This window comes from Phytophthora parasitica, assembly GCF_000247585.1.
Source record: "Phytophthora parasitica INRA-310 unplaced genomic scaffold supercont2.53, whole genome shotgun sequence".
Taxonomy (NCBI): domain Eukaryota; phylum Oomycota; class Peronosporomycetes; order Peronosporales; family Peronosporaceae; genus Phytophthora; species Phytophthora nicotianae.
In genome coordinates, this window is record NW_008649039.1 from 120,224 (window position 1) to 138,567 (window position 18,344).

At 50.5% G+C, this 18,344-nt stretch overlaps 8 protein-coding genes across 16 annotated transcripts; 1 reads left to right on the forward strand and 7 right to left on the reverse strand.

Moving 5' to 3' along the window:
• The first annotated feature begins 221 nt into the window (after positions 1 to 221).
• PPTG_16044 lies at positions 222 to 5,082 on the forward strand. 2 transcript variants are annotated; one of them, XM_008913324.1, is made up of 9 exons: positions 222 to 3,234; positions 3,301 to 3,604; positions 3,679 to 3,749; positions 3,827 to 3,903; positions 3,979 to 4,059; positions 4,127 to 4,231; positions 4,307 to 4,435; positions 4,502 to 4,648; positions 4,718 to 5,082. In XM_008913324.1, exons 1-9 carry the CDS (start codon positions 282 to 284, stop codon positions 4,985 to 4,987), a joined length of 4,137 nt encoding a protein of 1,378 aa, XP_008911572.1. In that variant the 5' UTR covers positions 222 to 281; the 3' UTR covers positions 4,988 to 5,082. The 2 variants fall into 2 exon arrangements, with proteins under 2 accessions (XP_008911572.1, XP_008911573.1); XM_008913325.1 differs by lacking the exons at positions 4,502 to 4,648; positions 4,718 to 5,082 and having other exon boundaries at positions 4,307 to 4,499.
• Positions 5,069 to 5,895, reverse strand: PPTG_16045 (hypothetical protein; the record flags this gene model as incomplete). Its single annotated transcript, XM_008913326.1, has 5 exons — positions 5,069 to 5,276; positions 5,341 to 5,399; positions 5,471 to 5,579; positions 5,647 to 5,779; positions 5,841 to 5,895. The coding sequence occupies 5 exons, from the start codon at positions 5,893 to 5,895 to the stop codon at positions 5,069 to 5,071; spliced, it is 564 nt and encodes a 187-aa protein (XP_008911574.1).
• A 244-nt stretch (positions 5,896 to 6,139) lies between these two features.
• Positions 6,140 to 6,909, reverse strand: PPTG_16046 (hypothetical protein; the record flags this gene model as incomplete). The annotated part of the gene is made up of 4 exons (XM_008913327.1): positions 6,140 to 6,283; positions 6,367 to 6,524; positions 6,644 to 6,734; positions 6,808 to 6,909. 4 exons carry the CDS (start codon positions 6,907 to 6,909, stop codon positions 6,140 to 6,142), a joined length of 495 nt encoding a protein of 164 aa, XP_008911575.1.
• A 161-nt stretch (positions 6,910 to 7,070) lies between these two features.
• Positions 7,071 to 9,008, reverse strand: PPTG_16047 (hypothetical protein; the record flags this gene model as incomplete). Its single annotated transcript, XM_008913328.1, has 1 exon — positions 7,071 to 9,008. The coding sequence occupies one exon, from the start codon at positions 9,006 to 9,008 to the stop codon at positions 7,071 to 7,073; it is 1,938 nt and encodes a 645-aa protein (XP_008911576.1).
• Positions 9,009 to 9,166: 158 nt separating this feature from the next.
• On the reverse strand, positions 9,167 to 9,922 carry PPTG_16048 (hypothetical protein; the record flags this gene model as incomplete). The annotated part of the gene is made up of 1 exon (XM_008913329.1): positions 9,167 to 9,922. The coding sequence occupies one exon, from the start codon at positions 9,920 to 9,922 to the stop codon at positions 9,167 to 9,169; it is 756 nt and encodes a 251-aa protein (XP_008911577.1).
• Positions 9,923 to 10,041: 119 nt separating this feature from the next.
• Positions 10,042 to 11,830, reverse strand: PPTG_16049 (hypothetical protein; the record flags this gene model as incomplete). 8 transcript variants are annotated; one of them, XM_008913330.1, is made up of 5 exons in its annotated part: positions 10,042 to 10,413; positions 10,485 to 10,588; positions 10,657 to 10,783; positions 10,864 to 11,465; positions 11,525 to 11,830. In XM_008913330.1, 5 exons carry the CDS (start codon positions 11,828 to 11,830, stop codon positions 10,212 to 10,214), a joined length of 1,341 nt encoding a protein of 446 aa, XP_008911578.1. In that variant the 3' UTR covers positions 10,042 to 10,211. The 8 variants fall into 8 exon arrangements, with proteins under 8 accessions (XP_008911578.1, XP_008911579.1, XP_008911581.1 ...); XM_008913331.1 differs by having other exon boundaries at positions 10,042 to 10,588; XM_008913333.1 differs by having other exon boundaries at positions 10,485 to 10,783.
• A 129-nt stretch (positions 11,831 to 11,959) lies between these two features.
• On the reverse strand, positions 11,960 to 13,399 carry PPTG_16050 (hypothetical protein; the record flags this gene model as incomplete). The annotated part of the gene is made up of 1 exon (XM_008913338.1): positions 11,960 to 13,399. The coding sequence occupies one exon, from the start codon at positions 13,397 to 13,399 to the stop codon at positions 11,960 to 11,962; it is 1,440 nt and encodes a 479-aa protein (XP_008911586.1).
• Positions 13,400 to 13,475: 76 nt separating this feature from the next.
• PPTG_16051 (hypothetical protein) lies at positions 13,476 to 18,332 on the reverse strand. The gene is made up of 4 exons (XM_008913339.1): positions 18,142 to 18,332; positions 17,965 to 18,067; positions 17,641 to 17,899; positions 13,476 to 17,579 (listed from the first exon to the last, which is right to left on the reverse strand). Exons 1-4 carry the CDS (start codon positions 18,271 to 18,273, stop codon positions 13,550 to 13,552), a joined length of 4,524 nt encoding a protein of 1,507 aa, XP_008911587.1. The 5' UTR covers positions 18,274 to 18,332; the 3' UTR covers positions 13,476 to 13,549.
• Between the last annotated feature and the right edge of the window lie 12 nt (positions 18,333 to 18,344).

Below are 18,344 nucleotides of genomic sequence, written 5' to 3' on the forward strand. Positions count from 1 at the left end.
TTATCCGTGATTCCAAAAAACAATACTCGCACGTATGCATGCTGGAAGCACATCGAATGCAGCCAAAGTCCTAGGCACGGAAAAGTGTAGGTGGCTGGATTTTCGACAAATGATCCGTAATACACAGTGCATTTTCCATAGAAACCCGACTTTTTCAGTTTTTCCGTCTCACAAAAACGTATGCATCGTTCGTAACATCAAACAGCTGCTTTTCCGCTACTAAAAAAATAGGGAACCACAGTGACGAGTCGCATTCCGCAGTCAGCCGAGTTACCCACGAGATGGCTTCCGGCTGGCGCCACAAAAGCTCCAAGCCCTCCTTGGACCCGTGGGGACCTCCATCACCTCCTCCACTACTAGACGAGACCGCTCCGAAGGTCACCAAGCGCTCACACTTCTCACGCCGCAGCACTCGGGCCAAGAGCCAAGCGCAACAGCAAGCGCAGAACATCGAGCTCGAAGTCGAAGAATTGGCCGAGCAGTACGAACACGAAAAGCGTCGCAGCCTCTTGGCCTCCATGTTTGGAACACGCACACTATCACGCTCGTTGCGCTCGATATCAGACGCCACGGAGGCGCCGCAGACGCTCGTACAGCGAGAAAAAGGTTTCCGACTGGTGCGTCATGGCTCCGATCCGCTCCTAAATGACTCATTTTACGCCACTCAAGTGCAAGTTGGCAACTTCGTCAAGATGGGCTGGCTCACCAAGCAGGGTCACATGTGGAAGAGCTGGAAGACGCGCTTCTTCGTGCTTTTCTCCGATGGAACCTTCGCGTATTACAAGAACAAGGGCAGGAAGAAGATTAAAGGTTGCATGCAACTCAACGATGGAGTGGTGTCCGTGCAGCACGTGGACATTCGGGTGGCTGGTAAAGCGTATGTGTTCCAGATCCAGAAAGGTTTCTACAAATTATTGTGCTATTGCTGCAGTCAGTTTGAAGCCGAGTTGTGGGTCGCTGCGTTGCGGTCAGTGAGGAGAGTGGCTCCACCCTGTTATGAGATGGATCTGACCGCGACCGAAGAGAAGGCGGGGTCTAATGCAGTTACCAGACACTTGAACAAAATTTTTATCACAGACAAAGCGGTGGCAAAGAGTTTGGTCCAGTTTAAGGAAAATGAGCACGATCACTCGTACGCGGCGATCCACAATTTTATTGTGGAATTAGACGACTCCATCATTGATCGCCACCATTTGGAGTTCTATCAGGATCCGGAGATTGAATTATTGCCGGGTAATGAGCTCGTACGGCTGATTCGTCGACATGTCGAAGACCGCGTGTTTATTCCGTTGTACGCGGAAGCATACGCGAGCTTAGAGACTGACAAGATGAAGTCAAGACGCAGTAACTTGGAGCAGAACGTCAAGGTGTTGAAGCAGAAACCGCAGGCGGATTTTGGTATCTCGAAGGACCTGTCGGTGTGTAACTGGAAGCAAGCGATCAGTGTGATCAATATGCTCGATTGTGTGTCACTCCCGACGCACAAGTTTGAGGTCATTTTATCAGCTGGAAAGGCCATTACAGAGGAGATTGCGCAGTATAACGGCGAGCTCTTCGAGGTCACAGACGAAGCGTTGACGGCGGTTTTCCGGTATGTGGTTACGATGTCGTCGCTAAACGATTTACCAATTCTTCGCGCGCTGCTAAAGTATGGATATCAGCACCACCCAGCATGTCAAAACAAGGCGACCGTCGTGACTGCTTTTCTCGATGCGATTAAATGGGTCGAGTGCTTTGAGACAGGAGACGAAAGCTACCAGTTTGATTCGATGGCACTCGCAGGATCTCGAGTTTCTGTATCCATCTCGACAAACGATGTTGGGATTCAATTCACGACGGACGGAAACGGCCGAGGGGCCATTGTGTATAGCGTTCGGAAGTTATCTCAAGCAGCTCTGAGTGCTGCCATCGTGCCTGGACTGTCGCTGATTGCGATTAACCACGAACCAGTGATTGGAATGCCCTTCGACAAAATCATCCAACGCGTTCGAACTGCAGCATTGCCGAAACAACTCACCTTCATGACGGAGTTTTACTACTATCAGCTGCTGTCACTGGACATGGAGATGTTCCGCTATTTGATGTGCATTGCAGCTCGTCGAGGAGACTTGGATTCGGCTGGATGGCTGCGATCATCGACCGTGGAACTGAACACACTTTGCTCGTGGGAAAAATCTCGAGGCAAGCAGATTTTCGGATTCATTCCTGTATCCGGCAAAGGATCACCGCTTCATGCTGCTGTACACAACGGACAACTGGGAATGGTCAACTATCTTCTCTCGAAAGGGGCAGATGCCAATCTCTGCAATTATAAAGGAAGACGACCACTACACGTCGTGAAGCAGTCGATGGACATGGCGCAAATTATTCAAAGTCTGATTGATGCTGGAGCTGATATCGATGCAGCGGAGCAGCATGGACTTACTCCATTGATGTTCATGTGTTCCAGAGCGTCTCTCGAGGGCTCAGCAACGTTGTTGGCCCTTGGAGCAGATGTCCACCGCGTGGCTTGGTCGAATGGCTTTTCAGCTTTGGAGTTTGCAGTGAAGAGTGGGCGTACAGAACTTGTGGAGCTCTGCCTTTCGAAGGGGGCTAATCCGAACTCACCGACGTTGGACGGGAACACCAGTCTGCATTTGGCTGCTGCTCTAGCTCACACCGATATCATTCTCCGCTTGTTGCAGGGTGGTGCAAACCCCAACTTTCAGAACAGATATGGACAGACTCCAGCGACAGTCCTGCTTGCGTCCGCTCCTACTGGAAATGGCGGTGCCCGGATCTTGTGTCTGGAGATTTTGACGTGCGCTGGCTGTCGCCTTGATCAACGAGATCTATTTGGCCGTCAGGCTTCTCACCTGGTAAACATGTCGCGAGATGCTCGTGTGGTTGGGTTACTGCAAAAGTTGGGCTCGCTTAATCGGGGAGGCAATGGCGTTGATGTTGACATCTTCGGCTGCACTTCTGCTGATTATACTGATCGGATCGAGGTAAACAAAACTGCGGGATATCTGTCCTCGCTAATGCCTAACGACTCGTGGAAGATTGGGGACAAGGATGACCACGCTTCAAGATCTGTACGCTCGAGTTCTATCGACGATTTGATTCACGAGCTGGTTACTGGAGTGGAAGTAGATTTGGTCGACGTGGTGGCCTTTGTGCTGTTCCTGGACACTTTTTCAAGCCTGAACGAAGTGGTGGATCGCCTGAGCGAACGTGCCTGGAATGGTATTAAGAGTAAGTACGCGCCAATGATTAACTTGTGGAGATGGTACTGATTATATCGTCTTTGTGTTCACCTAGGTCACGGACTCATCCGTTTCTTCATTATGATATTGCTGTTTAGGCAGTCAGAAACGAAGGAGACAGACGACCTGCGCGATCGTTTCTACAGTTTCATCAGTCACAATATCGACATTTCGAAAGAGAAACTGGTGCCTTTGATTGAAGAATGCACCACACTTTACAGGGAATACTTTTCTCTGCGTGGGGCAGGAAAGTACGCACTGAGCTACGAAATGATCCCTGGAATGATGACTACGATCTACGGGTTCGACTCTGGCATCGAGCATGCATCCAGCGAGCCGTTCCCGAAGCATTTGCACCGGTAAGTCGAAAGATTTGAGATCTCTTATAGCTGTATTCTTACTGATTGAATTTTGCGATTGTTTGTGCTTTTAGGTATATAGATGCAGAGCAGTGGGCACATCAATGCACACTTTTGACGCATGCGGTTTTTTGCAAGATTCCAGGTGAGATGCATTTATTCAGGCACTGCCAACATTACGATGGAGCTGATTTTTGTTGTGCATGTTTGGCTCTGTTGTAGTCCAAGATTTTATTTCGCCAGGATCGAAGCGGCAGCATTCCGTTGAGTTCACCAGCATTAAACGATGGTTCCAACACGTGCGTGGCGCTAGAAGCCCATGCAAAATGATGATTGTTTCTAAACGGCTTCAATCTATCGTGATTTTTGTATAGATCTCTGCGTACGTCATCAACGCTGTTCTGGTTCAGGATACCCCCGAAGAACGTGCGGAAGTGATTTCGTTTTACCTTAAGGTAAAATGGGTTTGAAACCACTGTAGTCTGATATTACATGTGCTAATCTGTACTTACATTATATTAGGCTGCGGAGTTTTGTATGTCATTACACAACCACGACACGCTGGCTTCGATTTTGTACGCACTGCAATCTACTGCGGTTCAGCGTCTTCGAAAGACGATCGACTGTGTACGTCCGCTGAGATCGTGTTTGTATGATATTGTACTTGTGTCCAAACCACGGGTTTCGTGTTTTGTATTGTAGCTAAGTGTGACTGCGAAGAAAAAGATGAATGAGATGCAACTACTCTCGGACAAAGGATGCCGAGAGATGAACCGACTTATGCGCAAGACTGCGAACCCAAGTATGCCTTACATCGGACTGTATCTTCAGGTGACCTTTATTATTTTCTTCATTACACATTGATCAACAATATCTAACTTTGTCATTATCTGTTAGGGCTTCGTCGGATTGAACGAGTTGCCTGCGTTTGACAAGAACGGTCTGATAAATGCGAGTCGGCTTCGACGAATGGGCGAGTTGTCAATGGAGATCTTGCATCGGCAGTCTGTTGCTTACACTCTCCAGAACGACGAGGATGTCGACGTAAGTTTCTGTGCAACCTCCTGCTCTAGTGTACAATCTGACTGATGTTGCCTTTCGCTGCTATTGTAGAAACTGCTCCACGTTTCACTGCCGTATTCCTCCGAAGAGAGTCGGTATACTCGTTCACTGGAGCTGGAACCTCGCGAAGCAGATGCGATGCCATTGAGCGATCGTGGTTCGTGTGTTGTGGTTGATGATGATCTCGATCTGGAAAGTGAAGTGCGTGAATCAATTGGCGGCGACGGCACGTTCGGATTCCGTCAGTGGATTCGGAAGCAACAGGTGGTGCACCGGCACCGCTCACGGTCATCGTTGATTGCTTTGTACGAGTGGGTATAGTTGTAGTGTTACGTGAGCTCCGTCGTTTTCTTTTTATCTATTGGTCGCGGATTCTCGCCCAACATTAATATATTAGCGTATTTAGTTCTCAGCGATGTACTTCTCGAAATCCCCCATCGATACCATGGCATCTAAGTCAAGCGGTGATTCATTTGTCTGATCATCGCCGAAATGGTTTTGCTGCAAGTGAGATTTTGGATTCTGAACTGGCGATGGCGGGTCGTCTGTGGTAAGCGCCTCCATCTTCTGCATGATTTGATCCCCTTTTTCTCCAAGCATGTAATCATCTCTACATGTACAGGTTAAGATTGAGTCAACTTCGTATGCTGTAGATCAGCTATACAACAACGTACAGGAGGCGGTTTAGCTGGATATCGTTGCTTGCTAACGCAATGGCATTAGAAGACTCTGGCTGGGCGTTCGGCGCCAATGGTTAGTCCTTGCATTGACTAAAGTTCCACTGAAAATTTGATTCCTGCGTACCTCTTTCTTGACAACCTCGATGAAAAGATCTTGACGCTTTTGCGGAGCTTTCGTCTTGCTCTTGTTGGGATGGGTTTGTTTCCAATGGTGAATCTTTGTCACGATGTCTCTACTCACAGGTCCATTGTCACGGAAATTAATAATTGTGTTGGCGAGATAGATGAATAGCGGCTTACTCGTCTTCCTCTGCATCAGAGAAGAATCGTTTTCCTTGTTGATGGGGACTAAATTCGCTGTCAATGCGCTTAAACTCCTTGTTAGGCGAGGCGACGTAGCCGTCTGTGTGCGCTGCATCAAAAAATGAAAACGCTGAGGCATTATACGTTAGTCGAAACATCCTGCTCACTACAGCGTACGGAGACCGTCTTACTAAAGTGCGTCTTGGTCTCCTCCGCCATGTTGCCTATTTCGACAAGCAAAAGCATCGAAGATCCAATTAAAAAGTGGTACATAGTACCAATGTTGAAGTCGTCGAAATGAACCATGCGCTCGTTTGCTATTCCACCGCATTTCAGCATTCTAATGCACCTACAAAGCGAGTGATCCGATAGCAACGTACATGTACGAAGTAATGACAATCTCTGAAACGTGCGTGTCGAAAATCAGCGAGGGATGTTGGTATTGAGGCTTTATCAAAACTGTCGACTGGGCGACTTCGTGTACAATATATTACAGACCCCGCACATCCAGCACGCCACCCTTAAACCGTCCCTTGGTGGCCTGCACACCGTAGTCAACCTTCTTGCGCTTATGTTGGTCTCTCGACTTGCTGCTCGATTTCCGCTTGCCCGTCACTACATCCGATTCCTTCAGCTATATTGTACAGTAAACGATGCGTCACAAGCGTTAGAAGACTACACCAACGCGACTTCCACTGATATAAGCAAGAAAATTACCAGTTCCTCGCGACGCTGCTTCCTGGCCGCACCCTTGGTCTTCAGCCCAATCAAAATCTTGTACGGCACACTGCGGTTCTTGGCAGCCTTGCCACCAAGTGCCTCAATCTTCTTGGCCTCGTGTATCTTCTTCTCTTTGCCCTTCAAATTCGACGTAGCTGTCGTCAACAACAACAACAACAACAACAACAAGTCCCAAACAAATCCGTTGCGTTAGCACAGGCTCCAGTCTCCACGGTAGCAGTAAAAAAAAAACCGTAAAACAGCATCGACTCACCAAACTCCAGTACCGAGTCAAATGTGTCGTCGAATTCTTTGCGTATTTCCTGGCGCAGCGTCATTTCCGGCTCATCGTCCCTGCCTTTATTCTGTTCAGAACGGAGTCTGTCACCACCAGAACCAACGAAAAGCGACGCAAAACGACGATATTTGAGCACGAACCTTGGAGACGCGAGGCTTGCGCTCTTTCCACGTCTCAGTAGGGCACTCGAACACCTCCACTTTCTTCTTCTTTCCGCTCGCTACGGGAAACTGGAACGCCATCTTCGACTCTAGCTAGTACTGGCGATGACAATTACACTGAAAATGCACCAGCCATCATTTTGTGTGGCCCACATGTATAAATAATCTGTGACGCGCGCTAAGAAATTCAAGAAGAATTGTAGGTCAAAGAATACATATTGAAACTACTACACGTAAGCGTCTCACACCAGCACTTGAACCCGGAATAAACCGCTGTTCGCTGCGGGGCGAGAGTCTGCACTGTGATTGTCGTGCTTGTCAAGATCATCTTCGTCGTCCTCACCGTCATCGTCGCCGTAAAAGCTGCTACCAAGGTCAGATTCAAGGACACTGCCACTGACGGATCCACTTGCGAAAGATTCAAGCCTGTCCTCGCTCTTGAGCTCCTGCTCAAAGTCATAGAAACCTCGGCTCTTAATGACGCGGCTGTTTCGAAGAGAGTTCGCACGCACAATGTCTAAATGTCTGTCTGCTGAAGTCGGGGAAGAAGTGATGCGTGGTACTGGTCCATTATTGCTTTGCTGTTGCGACTTGGGGCTCAATGGCACAAAGACGCTTTCGCCAATCAGTGATTGATCCAGCGTGCTTTCATCGTGAGCCGGAACGGCTGGGGTCGGGCGATATCGAGATAATCGCTGGAAACTTGGTGAGTCCACAGCGCTGATGGTCATACGTTTCTGAGGAGTAGGCGCCGAGAAATCCGCCATAGACATAGGACTCGGCGGCTTCCTTCGTCTTCCTGGCATTGCTGGTTGGGACTGGTCATCGTGAACGTTTAAATCGCCCAAAGTCTGGCGAATCTGGTTCAGTTGCGAATGGACTAGCGCGTCCTGGTGATCTGGTAGCTCGAAGCCATTGGGTGCGTTATTCACTTCAAACCCCACAGATTGGACGGGCGATAGTCGATGTTGAAGGGATAGAGGCTGGTACTGCTGGTGCTGGGCTTGTTGTTGGGCTTGCTGTGCTTGCTGCTCCTGTAGATCGGCCTGATGCTGTTCGTTAAGGGCTCGCTGGGCATCCACGAGAGTAGCCATCTTTTCGTTCTCCAGCTGCAGCAGCGCTCTTTGTACGCGCAGCTCCTCCTTCTCACGTCGAACCTCGTCTCGCTCTCGCCGAAGTTCTTCGCGTTCACGGCGGATCTCCGCCAGAAGCGAGCGGTATTCATCAATAATACGACTTTGTTGCTCCAGCTGCTGACGTGAGGCCTGTGTATCATTGTCCTGGAAGTATTGCTGCCTAGCTGCAATGCCACTTACCGTGCTTCTATCAAATGTATCCCGACCATCATGCCTCGAACTCCGTCCATTATCTTGCGGCATTGAAATACGCGACGGTGCAGGCGGAGGCAGCAACGCTTCCGCCACTCCGGGGCTGCCATACTGGCGGTCTCTCTGATAATACATGGACGTGTCATCCTCCCTTGCGCCGTCGTTGAGTGGGAAGTCATTTCGGTCGCTTGTCGTGTGATAGTCGTTCTTCTGTCTGTTTGTCGTCAAGTCCGGCGGCGAAGGCAACGTGTGATACGGAGAGCTTGTCTCTGTTCTGTTTTCAGTGCTCAGTGCCGGCGAAAAATGTCCGAGTCGTCGCTGCGCCCGTAGCTGCTGCTCTCGAAGATAACGCATCTCCTCTTTGGCTGCTTCCTCCTCACTATGTCGGCGCTCAGCCTCCTCCTGCTCCTTTAGCCGCGCTTTCTCCTGCACCTGCTCGTCCAAAATCCGTTTCCACTGCATCTGCTGTGCGCGCTCCCGCAGTCTCTGGCTGGTCTCGCTCTCGTCTGTCACTCGGAAGCGTGGATGGGACGACGATACGCTGTTCGCTTCGCCTGTGGCGGCACCGCGGTCTTGTCGCTGTTCGTTATGGAGGTCGACGCTCTGTGTAAATTTCCAGGGCGGCTGGGATGTTGCGGGTGTGTCCAGGTGGCCGCCTTCGACCAGCCACTTGGACGGCGAGAGCTCTCTCGGCGCCAGCTTGCGCTCCAGCTCCTCGCGCTCCATCTGCTCCTGGTGCTGTCGAGCGCGGCGCAACGCGATCTGGTGGTCGAGTTCTCGAGCATAAGCCTCTCGTCGGCGCTGGATCTCGCGTGGGTCGTCGTCGTGGAGCCCGGCCTCGGAAGCCCACATCAAAGCCACTGATAGTCCAATAGCCACAGGACCCCTTTGAATTGAAGTATCAGTGGTTTTTTCGAAAGAAAACGTTTCTATTGGCGGGAAAACACGAAAGGAATTGTGAATCAATTAATACTCTATTTATGGGTTTAGTCAGACCACACGACATGGGATTAGAAATTCAATGAGTTGCCAAATAGACACGAGTCGGCGTACTCGCGTCGCAAGTCAGCTATCAGCTTGTCCACTTGCATGTCGGAGCGTCGACACTCGGATTGCAGCAGTTGGAACCGCAGCGACACGTCGCTCTGGAATCTTCGCAGGCGCTTGCGCTCCTTCTTAGCGCCATCTCGTCGTGGTCGTCGGTGGTGACTGCCACTGCCACTGCTGCTCCGGCGATGGTGACTGTTGTAGTCGCTGTCGCTGTCCGTGTCGCTTGCAATGCTCCTTTCACGCTCGTAGTCTTCACTCTCGTCTTTAGGTCCTCGGAGCATCTTCTGGATACGAATGCTCTCTTTTCTTCGTCGTTTACACTGCTCCAAATTGCGTAGAAGCGCCTCGTGCTCTAGTTGTAAGCTGCTCAAACGATCCTGTCCCCGCCGGAACGTCTCCTTCTCGTTGTTCAGCAACTTCGTCTTGCGCTCCGCCTCAGCATAGAGCTCCGCCAGCGTTTCGTGGATGTCCTTGTCATCGGCTCCGCCCCTACCATCACTCTGGGCTAAGCATAATGTCTGCTTTGAGCTTTTACCCCCTCGACTGCTAGCCAGCTTTTCTTGTGTGCGCACTCGGAACATCACAGACTTCTCGGTGGTGCGCACCACACTGCGCCGAGACCCACACCCGACAGATTGCGTCGAGGACCATGTGAGACTGTCGATATGATCGCGCGAGTGAGCGCTGGACGACGAAGTTGCAGTGTCCTCGCTCATTGCTCTCGAGTCAAATATCGAAAATGAAAGCCGATCTCATACTCTTCAAATGAATTATAGAATAAAGAGCTTTCAGCTAAAATGTAAGGAAATATGTCTCTGAAATATAATACCCGCGTAAGAAGATATAAACGTTTTTTATCAAGTTAGAGTACAGAACTCTAAAACTAAGTTTTGTGCATCAAGTTGCAGTACTCAGAGTACTGCAACTTGATGCACAAAACTTGACTACTGTAGGTATCTGAGGTCGCACTTTGTCTAATGCAGCGGGAGGCAATTGGTAAATCCTTTATACGTGTAGTTCACCATGCGGGACGGAATTGTTGGTGGGGATTGGTGAGATCATAGGCGAGAAAATTGGGCGCGATGTGTGCATCAAAGCCACCGAGTGTGCGCCACCAGCAGAGACCTGACGAACTGGGATGGAGCCTAGGTTAACACGTGTAGGCACTGCCAACGCCTTCATGTCCGTCAAACCTAGTCGTCCGTGGCTGTCGCAACGAGAAAAGTGGTTAGGATTCCTTCACAACAAGCAAACTGTACGACGAGAATTGATACGCACTCAGGTCGTCCTGCAACGTAGGCGACGCCGTCGCTCGTGACAAACAGAGTGTGAGACCCACCACACGCAGCCTGAATCACGGGTTTACCCTTCAGTGCTTTCACCTGCGTAGCACAGAAGATAGGGGCTGTCAGGTGATTATAGCATTGTAGTAGAAAGCACGATTCCTTACCAAGTGCGGTCGCGTACGACTTTTTGTGTCACTGAGGCCCAGTCGGCCATACTCACCCCGTCCAAATGCGTAGCAATCGCCCGACTTGGCAACCACCACCGTGTGCCAACCACCGCAAGATACGCGTCTGTACAATTCATCGCACAATGCACGGGTTAGCAGGTAAAAATTCCAGGCACAAGCAGGAAGTACAAGACAGCAACGCACAGTACTGGGATGTCGTCGAAATAGTCTAAGCGCTTCGGGATCTGCTGGTCGGATGACTGACCAACACCGAGCATGCCGTAGTCCTCTTTTCCCCAAATGTAAACGTGCCCTTGCTCGGTCACAGCAGCCGAGTGGAAAGCGCCACAAGCAACCTGTACGACCTTCTCGCCGTCGAATCCTTTCACCAGATGCGGACGGCTTGCTCCCATTAGACTCTCGTTCTCTGGGTCCTTCAACCACGCCGAGCCGATGCCCAACTGTCCGCTATCACCTCGACCCCAGACGTAGACGTGTCCTAAACTAGTCAACGCAGCCGTGTGGGTGCCACCACAGCTGACCTTCACAATAACTTCGTCGGCTTCACCCTCGGGCATGGGACACTTAACCGGCAACGACTCGTGCGCCGCATCGTATTCCTTGGGTAGACCGAGCTGACCCCAGTGCGACTCGCCCCACATGTAAAGCGTTCCATCATTGGTCACAGCGGCAGAGTGACAGCCTCCACATGAGATGTAGTCCACCATGTGTCCTTCCTTCTCGAAGAAGTCGATCTTCTGAGGCTCATTAATGCTCTTGAGGTCTCCATGGCCCAGTTGGCCCATCTGCATTAGCCGAGTATTAGTAGGTGAGAAAACATCGACAGTAGACAGTGGAGACGCACCGATCCCCAGCCCCAGGAATACACAGCGCCGCTTGCTGTAAGCGCCATCGTATGACGAGAGCCGCACGAGACCGCCACAACGTCCTTGTCCTGCAGGTTGCTGAGCTGCTGGGGGAAATTGGAGGCCGACACGTCGTCGATGGCAAGCGTAGGACGGCGCTTAGCACCCGTGCCCAGCTGTCCGTCGTCATTGCAGCCGAAGGACACTACAACGCACTCCGCGTTGCTCATAATAAAGTTGGGTCTTCTTCTTTGGGTCTTCTTGCTCAATGACGCATTCAACTGTTGAATGTGAATGTACCACATGGTGCTTGGATTTTTAACATTTTACATTTGTATGCCCCATAGTGGAGAGCTGATGATTTGACCTCTCAATTGTGTAACTGGCACGATATATCGTTAAGTTAAAAAAAGAAACTTCAACATCGATAATCGTCAACGGACCTTCGTGGACGAGTTGCTGGGAGTGGCGGGTGCGTACATCTGCGCCTTGAGGATATGAAGCTTTGGTCCGCGCAACTTACCGTTCTTGCTCTCAAGTTTCCGCTTTATCTCTGCGAACCGAACGGCGTTCGTGTTTCGAGGCAACACTCCACCTAAAAACTTGTCATTGTTCGAGATGGCACTACTCTTGAGCGAGTGCTGGATATGTGGATTTGTCTCTGGGCCCTGGTCATTTTCGTCCTCCTCTTCACTGGAATCAGCCCCATGCTTCTTTATCAATGGCATTTTGACTTTCTGCACGATCATCCGCGTGGTTCGGTTGATCTGAAATTGGTGCTTGTACTTGGTCATCAGACGCTGGCGGAAGGCTAACGCCTTTGTCTGCTGTTTGCGAGCTTCCCTTTCCTTGCGATACGCTTCACGTTGAGCTGAATATTTGGTGGTCACTTGCAACGCTTGGCAACGACGACGACTAGCAACACCACGGACTAGACGCTGAATTTTCACAGCTGGAGACTGCCTAATGCCCTTTAACCATCCTTTCTGTCGTTTGAAGTCGCGGAAGACCATACGTGTTGCGAGTCCGCGCCATCGCGCTTGAATGCGGCTGACCAGTGTGTACTCACGACGTAGGACGCGCCTCGTGATCTCCAGTACGTTGTTCTCCACCTTAATCAAAGTAGGTTTCCCGCCTGATCGGCGTACATATTCCCGGTAGTTCCAATAAAACACACTAAGTTCTGCAGTGTTTGAGTACCAGAACACCGGTGGCTCGTTGGGCCGAGTAGCTAGCGCGTAACTAAGAATCTGTGGAGCCATGAACCGAATTATCCGTAGACACCGCTCGATTACAGTTCGCCTGCGAGCTTGCATCCCTCGTACCCGTGATTGAATTCTTGTTGCAGCCCGTTTGATCTTTCGTAGATATCGTTCACGGTCGACTAGGCGTCGACGAAATTCAATCCGACCGAGAAACCCGCGGGCGATTCGTTGCAGCAGAGCAGTAGCTGGACCTCGTCGCCGCTCGAACTCCTTGATGGCATTTCTCTCTTCCTCGATTTGCTCCTGGAAGCTTACAACTCCCGCTCGCAGATATCGAGTGATACCGCAACCTGGACATTTCGGGACTTGCTCGTACAACAAGGTAGTGTCTTCTCCTTCGCCTGCATTGGCAGCAGCTAGTTGATCCGCTTTCCGCCTTACTCGTTTCAAATCGATGAATACCACGCTGTTGCATCGCTGGCAGGTAAGATACGGCGTCATGGAGCTGAGCAAGGCATCATGAAAAGACGATGAACTAATCTCCGGTTTTTGGACTGTAATATTCTCATTATCGCCGGTAGCAGCAACCAAGTCTTCAGTTTTGGCTGGAGCTGTCGGTAGCTGTGTGCTTGGTGAGGCAGCTTTATCTGTTAGAGAAGTATTCGGCATCGACTCGAGTTTTCAGACGCTGAAGCTTGCCATAAACGTTGAGTCACCTTTTTAGTGCACCGTTTCGTGAAAAATAATCGACGTAAAGTGCTTTGTGTTCATAATGCTAAACATAAAATATGTTGCTAGTCAGTGTTCGCAGTTGCCTACTTACTCGTCCTCTGCAATATCTTCTTCCATTTCATCTTCGATCTCGTCGTCGTCTCCGTGACGCATTTTGTCCTCGCGAGAGTTGGGGCGGCTCATTGCAGCCTCGCGGTAGCCTGGGCGGATACTATGCGCCTCTCGCGAACTGGGCCGACTTGTTGGTTGCCTGGATTTGGCTTCACGCGAGCTGGGGCGGCTGGAAGAACTAGACTGCTTGTAGTCGCTCGGTGATGGCCTACGGCGTCTGTCATCTCCCAGAGACATTCCTAGCTTCGCTTGAACGGCCTCCACTACTCGAGGGTCCACGTACGACTTGAGTGTGAGTCCTTTTCGCTTCATCTCCTCCATGATCTCAAAGCTCTTGTTCAGCTCGCCCTCCTCGTAGTAGCCTTCAACTAACATAGCATACCCGTCACCCACACGAATAGCTTCTTCGATACCAGGCTCGTCCAGCAACTTCGTGACCATGTCCATCATCTCCTTCGGGTTGTGCTTGGCCTGCTGGCGGGCGACAATAAACTGCTCGATAAGTAGAATACGCTTCTCGTAGCGCTTCATCAGAGCATCCTTGCCATCTGCGCGAGACTTGGACACCACCTTCACAGCTTCTTGCAAGGCAGAAATTGCCTTTTCGTAGTCACGATACTCCTCAATCTCCACTTGAGCACAACCAGCGTAGAAAGCTGCTAGCTGCTCGAATGCACGAGCTTTGGTGTAGAATCCCACAATATTCTTGAGAATCTCCGTGTCCTTGCGCCAATCCAGATTCTGCAAGTAGTTGGCGGCAAGGACGAAGATTTGGGCGTTACGCGACACATTGGCGAAGAATACGACCTTTTCAGTGTCTCCCGACTTGAGTAGGCACTTCATGGCCTTGAGTTTATTGCCAGCTTGAGTGTATTTCTTCGTGGCCAAGTGGTACGAGCCTTGTTGTTTGCAACACTTGGCGAGTTTGAGCAGTAGCTCCGTGCGTCTCTTCTTGTCTGCAGGCGTAGGGTCTTCACCTTTTGGTGGAGTCATCTTCTCCGCCATTTCTTCCGTAACCTGTACGTCGTGCTGCATACACACATCGAGTGCCTCTGTCACTCGGTTTCCAATCAAGCACAAGTGCACGGCCTTGGCGTAATGGCCGTTTGCAATGAAAAAGTCAGCGCATTTCTTGAGAATCGCAGGAGATGTGTTACCAGAGCCACTAAGCTCGTCCGTGAGGTGGTGCAGCTCTTCAAAGAGTTGCGCTTGAAAGCACAAGTCGAGAGCTTTCGCCACATTGCCTCCTTTGTGGTAGAGCTGGACTGCCTTCTCCATTTCGCGCTGCTCTTCGAAATACGCAGCGCAGTCGAGCATGTCGTTAGGCTTGCTCATAAGGGCGAACCCCATGAGATCTGCATCCATGCGGTGTTCCTTGGCTAAGCGAATAGCGTGGTTGTAGCAACCACCGCTTGCGAAGAAATGGATCGCGTTGGAAATCTCGTTGTGTGCTTCAAATTGTCGAGCCAAATGGTAAGCTGCTGCGCGATTTCCACTGGTCTGTGCCACCTTAGCAGCAGACTGGAAGTCCTTCTTGAAGCACAAAACGCGAACAATGGACAAATAGTCCTTGGCACGCTGATAACTCTCCACTGCCGCATCGAATTGACCCTGACTCTCCTGAAATTGCGCCCACCAGATCAACAGATCGCGGTTGTTAGAAGTGGCCACATACTTTTGCAGAAGATCAACCTTCCCTAGTTTGAATAGCATTCGTGGGATATCTTTTTGATGAGTTCCAGCATCTTCATAGGCCTCCATCGCCTCTTTGAGATCGCCCATTTCTTCATAGTGACGAGCCAACGCATGGTACGTCGTCTTGAGATGGATCCGATCTCGTTTGGATGCTACATCTACAGCTTTCTTCCAGTATCCGCTAGCTTGGTAGAGTTTATTGAGCAGGTCGTAACGTCCACACTCACGGTAGAGCCGTGCTGCGTCATCGCGCAGGCCTAGTTGGATCGCTACCATTGCAATGGCCACTTCCAGTTCCGGTTCCTTCTTGGCTTCTTGCACGGCAGCTGCACCACGAGCGTGACCCATATTTCCGAGACACACTTCAGCCACATCTAAGCGCTTCGTCTTGACGCACATGCGAGCCATATTCTCCCAAACGGACGGATTCTCAATGAGTTTGACTGAGCGGTACGCCTCATCCATGTTGCCCACCGTCATATAGTAACAGAAGTCGATTAAAGCTTGCTTGGCCTCGTTGTTGACCTTGTCCAGGCCTGTGAAGTCACGCATGATCTGGGTTCGAAGGTAGCTAACAGTATCGTATACCGTCGGAATTTTCGTGACGGGGTTGTCGGTCTTAGTTCGACCAACGTGCACCACAGTAGTGGAGTCATCCAAAGAGCCATTGTCCACTTTCGCTACGAAATACACTCGTGGGACTTGAATGCCTAGCAACGCCGCGTACTTTAGTTCAAGGTCGAAGCTGTCCTGCATGAGGAGACCGTGCTCGTTCGATGCGAAAATGATCGTGATTTCCTTGTCCGAGACTTGACTCCCTCGGTTGCCACCTGCACCACCAGCTCCTAGCCCATCGTCGGTATTCAAGTCCCGACGACTAACACCTGTTGCGGTGGACAAATTATCATTTGCAGTCTTGACAGTCTCACAGACAAGCAATCGAGGTTCTTGGGGGTCGAAGAAGACGGAGACTGGGTAGCGTGAAGATCCAAAGTCAAACTGCTGATAGATATTGAGGTCCGTCTGGAATAAAAAGAGCTTGTTCAGTGGCTCTCGCATTCGCAAACCACCTTCAACGCGGTCTGCTAGAATGCAGATACGTGTGCCGTCTGAGTTGATGCAAATTGCTCGCATCACTGCGGATTTCGTCTCTTCACCGAAAGCTTCGGGGAGATTGCCCATACTTCCTAGAGCTTTAGGATCACGACGAGATACGTCGAACACACGCAGTAGCCCGCGATCTGTGCCTACTGCAAGGAATTTATTTTGAAGAGATAACATCGCCGGACAGCCCTCGGCCTCTGTGAATGAGATGGTGTTCTTCACAACTCCTGCAAGATTGCAGACTTCGACGTGATTTCCATTCGCGCGGTAGATTGATTCGCCCCTTAACACCATTGAGCTCGAAAAACACTTGAACTGATTAATCATCTTGACGTCACCGTCCTTCATCTCGTATACTTCGGCTTTCGAACCGTTCCAAGCCACGAGCATTGATCCATCGTGCGAAACACCCTTGACACGCAGTGATGCCTCCAGCATCGACTGCGTGATAGTCACTCCAGAGTGCGCTCCATCTTGGAATTTCTCGATAGAAAGCGTCTTGGGTCGTACTTGAATTACTGCGGTATCTCCACAAAGTGCACGCTGCATGTTGCCTTCATGCAAAATGACCACACCTTCGACAGTGTTAGCATATATAGCAGGGTGTGCATTACTCCAGCCAATGCGTGTGATAGCGCGCCCTACTTCCGCTGTGAAGAGAAGGTCCCAACGAAATGACACATTTACTGAGTCTGCGTTACCCTGCGCGTTGGTGTCAATAAAGGACGTGGCGCGCCAGAAAAACACTGCTCCTTGAGCCGTACCAGCCACGAGGATACGTCTACGTGGCGAAAAAGTCAAGTTGTTGACGTTGTAATTAAGTCCACTGGACTTTGGTAGACTCAATACGCTGTTCTCTTCGGTGCGAATGTTCCAGAATCGCACTAAAGGTTCACCAGATGCGATTGCTAGTAACCCCGGGCTAGCCCACTTGGTTTCAAGCAGTGATCCTTCTCCTGCAAGACTCAGTTTGACCTTAGTAATGGGCTTCACCGTGCCGTCTGTCGCTCCTATTTGGTACACAATAAGCTGCACTGCCCGCGTGATGACTAAAAGGCGGTTCTGTTCTTCGTAAAACATCATCGAGTCGATCGCGTGATTTAGAACCTGAATGTCCGAAATATGTCCTAGATCGTCTGCATAGTGCACAGATCCTGCTTCACCACCATAAAAGAACTGCGGACAGGAATGCTGGGAAAAGTAGTCGCTGAACAAGCAACATCAATTTCATCGAACATGGGTTAAATTCGATACAAATGCAAACTTACTTTTTGATGTTGCTGTCCTTCGATAGAGCGGGTCGTGTGGCAAAAACACAATGAGTGAAGCTACCCTGACGCGCGTATTGTGTGCTGAGTGTGAGTTGGCAGCGACTGTCGACTTTCCAAACGGCGAACACTCCGTTCTCGTCGGCAGACATAAGTCTGTTACCCGCCGGGGCCCATTTCAACAAGCACACGCGGCTCGTGTGCGGAGAATTGACTTCGCGTGCTGTTTGCTCCTTGAATATCCACAGTGAGACCATGCCTATGAGGTCATCGTCGTGTTAGCAGTCGAGAGAGTGAATTGGCTAAGTTATGTGCAAACCATACCATCGCTCCAACCAACTGCTAATGCCCCACCACGAGGCTGCCAGGCCATCGTGACGATATCGGCACTGCGCGAGTAGCTCTCCAGCCCTTGCTGCTTTTCACCCTGCAAAAATCAACATTGGGCTCATCAGTATCACACATGGTAGCACGCCAATAAGAAGCTGCCACTAGACAAACCTCATCCGTAAAGAAATGAATTTCTCGATTCTCCAATGCGACGGCAAGCACAGGATCCAGCTCCCCCCAGACCGAGCAGATCTGCCGCAAGTTGGCAGGCACCGCCACATTGTAGTCGTAGAACAAGGCCATGCTTTACGACCTCGCCCAACGCAGTGTACTACTAGATCTTAGCCAGTTGAACCGACGTGTCGTTTCAAGAT

Excerpts from the sequence above, each read along its gene's own strand:
- PPTG_16051 (XM_008913339.1), bottom strand. The coding sequence starts at position 18,273 with ATGGCCTTGTTCTACGACTACAATGTGGCGGTGCCTGCCAACTTGCGG. Across the intron at positions 17,900-17,964 it reads AGCAGTTGGTTGGAGCGATG|GCATGGTCTCACTGTGGATA; the intron begins GTATGGTTTGCA and ends ATGACCTCATAG. Across the intron at positions 17,580-17,640 it reads AAGGACAGCAACATCAAAAA|CGACTACTTTTCCCAGCATT; the intron begins GTAAGTTTGCAT and ends TTGCTTGTTCAG.
- PPTG_16044 (XM_008913324.1), top strand. The coding sequence starts at position 282 with ATGGCTTCCGGCTGGCGCCACAAAAGCTCCAAGCCCTCCTTGGACCCG. Across the intron at positions 3,235-3,300 it reads TGCCTGGAATGGTATTAAGA|GTCACGGACTCATCCGTTTC; the intron begins GTAAGTACGCGC and ends GTGTTCACCTAG. Across the intron at positions 4,436-4,501 it reads ACATCGGACTGTATCTTCAG|GGCTTCGTCGGATTGAACGA; the intron begins GTGACCTTTATT and ends ATTATCTGTTAG.